Source organism: Gymnoscopelus microlampas (genome assembly GCF_963454915.1).
Source record: "Gymnoscopelus microlampas genome assembly, chromosome: 11".
NCBI classification, from domain to species: Eukaryota; Metazoa; Chordata; class Actinopteri; order Myctophiformes; family Myctophidae; genus Gymnoscopelus; species Gymnoscopelus microlampas.
Genome location: NC_139948.1, coordinates 55,202,225 through 55,203,269, shown reverse-complemented (window position 1 = coordinate 55,203,269; position 1,045 = coordinate 55,202,225). Strand labels below are relative to the sequence as shown.

At 46.3% G+C, this 1,045-nt stretch overlaps 1 protein-coding gene across 2 annotated transcripts in view; it reads right to left on the bottom strand.

Moving 5' to 3' along the window:
• Window positions 1–436: 436 nt before the first annotated feature.
• cyb561 (cytochrome b561) overlaps window positions 437–1,045 on the bottom strand; it is a 12,318-nt gene continuing 11,709 nt past the window's right edge. Inside the window, exon 6 of one of the 2 annotated variants that reach the window (XM_084071824.1) lies at window positions 437–656. In XM_084071824.1, coding sequence (XP_083927950.1) covers window positions 464–656 — 193 coding nt within the window. In that variant the 3' untranslated portion in view covers window positions 437–463. The remainder of the gene's footprint in view (window positions 657–1,045) is intronic. The other variant, XM_084071823.1, reaches the window with a different exon arrangement.

The window sequence follows — 1,045 nt, the reverse complement described above, 5'->3', positions numbered from 1 at the left end:
GCTTGTTGATCAAATGGTCCACTAGTGTTCAAATGGTCCACTAGTGTTCAAATGGTCCACTAGTGTTCAAATGGTCCACTAGTGTTCAAATGGTCCACTAGGGTTCAAATGGTCCACTAGGGTTCAAATGGTCCACTAGTGTTCAAATGGTCCACTAGGGTTCAAATGGTCCACTAGGGTTCAAATGGTCCACTAGGGTTCAAATGGTCCACTAGTGTTCAAATGGTCCACTAGTGTTCAAATGGTCCACTAGGGTTCAAATGGTCCACTAGTGTTCAAATGGTCCACTAGTGTTCAAATGGTCCACTAGGGTTCAAATGGTCCACTAGGGTTCAAATGGTCCACTAGGGTTCAAATGGTCCACTAGGGTTCAAATGGTCCACTAGTGTTCAAATGGTCCACTAGTGTTCAAATGGTCCACTAGTGTGTGTCACTAATGGTGAGCAGGGTCCAGGTTGGGGCATCAAGGTGTGGTTGGGGACCCCCCCTCGGTCAGGGTCTTGAAGTGAACGGACAGAGCTTCCTCTTCGGGGTTTGGGGGCCGGCGGTACTCCTCCCTGGTTGCTAGGTAACCGAGCAACGCTCCGAACACCAGAATCAGGACCCCCAGACAGTTAGCGAGGACCCCCTCTGAAGTGAACTGTGAGTATGTAGCCCTAATACACACACACACACACACACACACACACACACACACACACACACACACTGTTTTTAACACATTGACTGCGCAAGATGTAATTTTACGTCATCGTTTTATTTTTTTGTGATTACGCTAGAGGGCGTCTGTCTGTCTGTCTGTCTGTCTGTCTGTCTGTCTGTCTGTCTGACAGAGAAGGATTCACCCGGAAATGACGTTGTCTAAAAATGTTTCACCCCGTCCGCTACAATGTTATCACATTTATAAAAACACAAAAACAACATTATTTTCCCAGATTGTGTTCTTGGTGAAAACGAGCTAAACGAGCTAAACGAGCTAAACGAGATAAACAAGCTAAACGAGCTAAACAAGCTATGCCTGCCGTTAACTACAGAATGGTTCCAA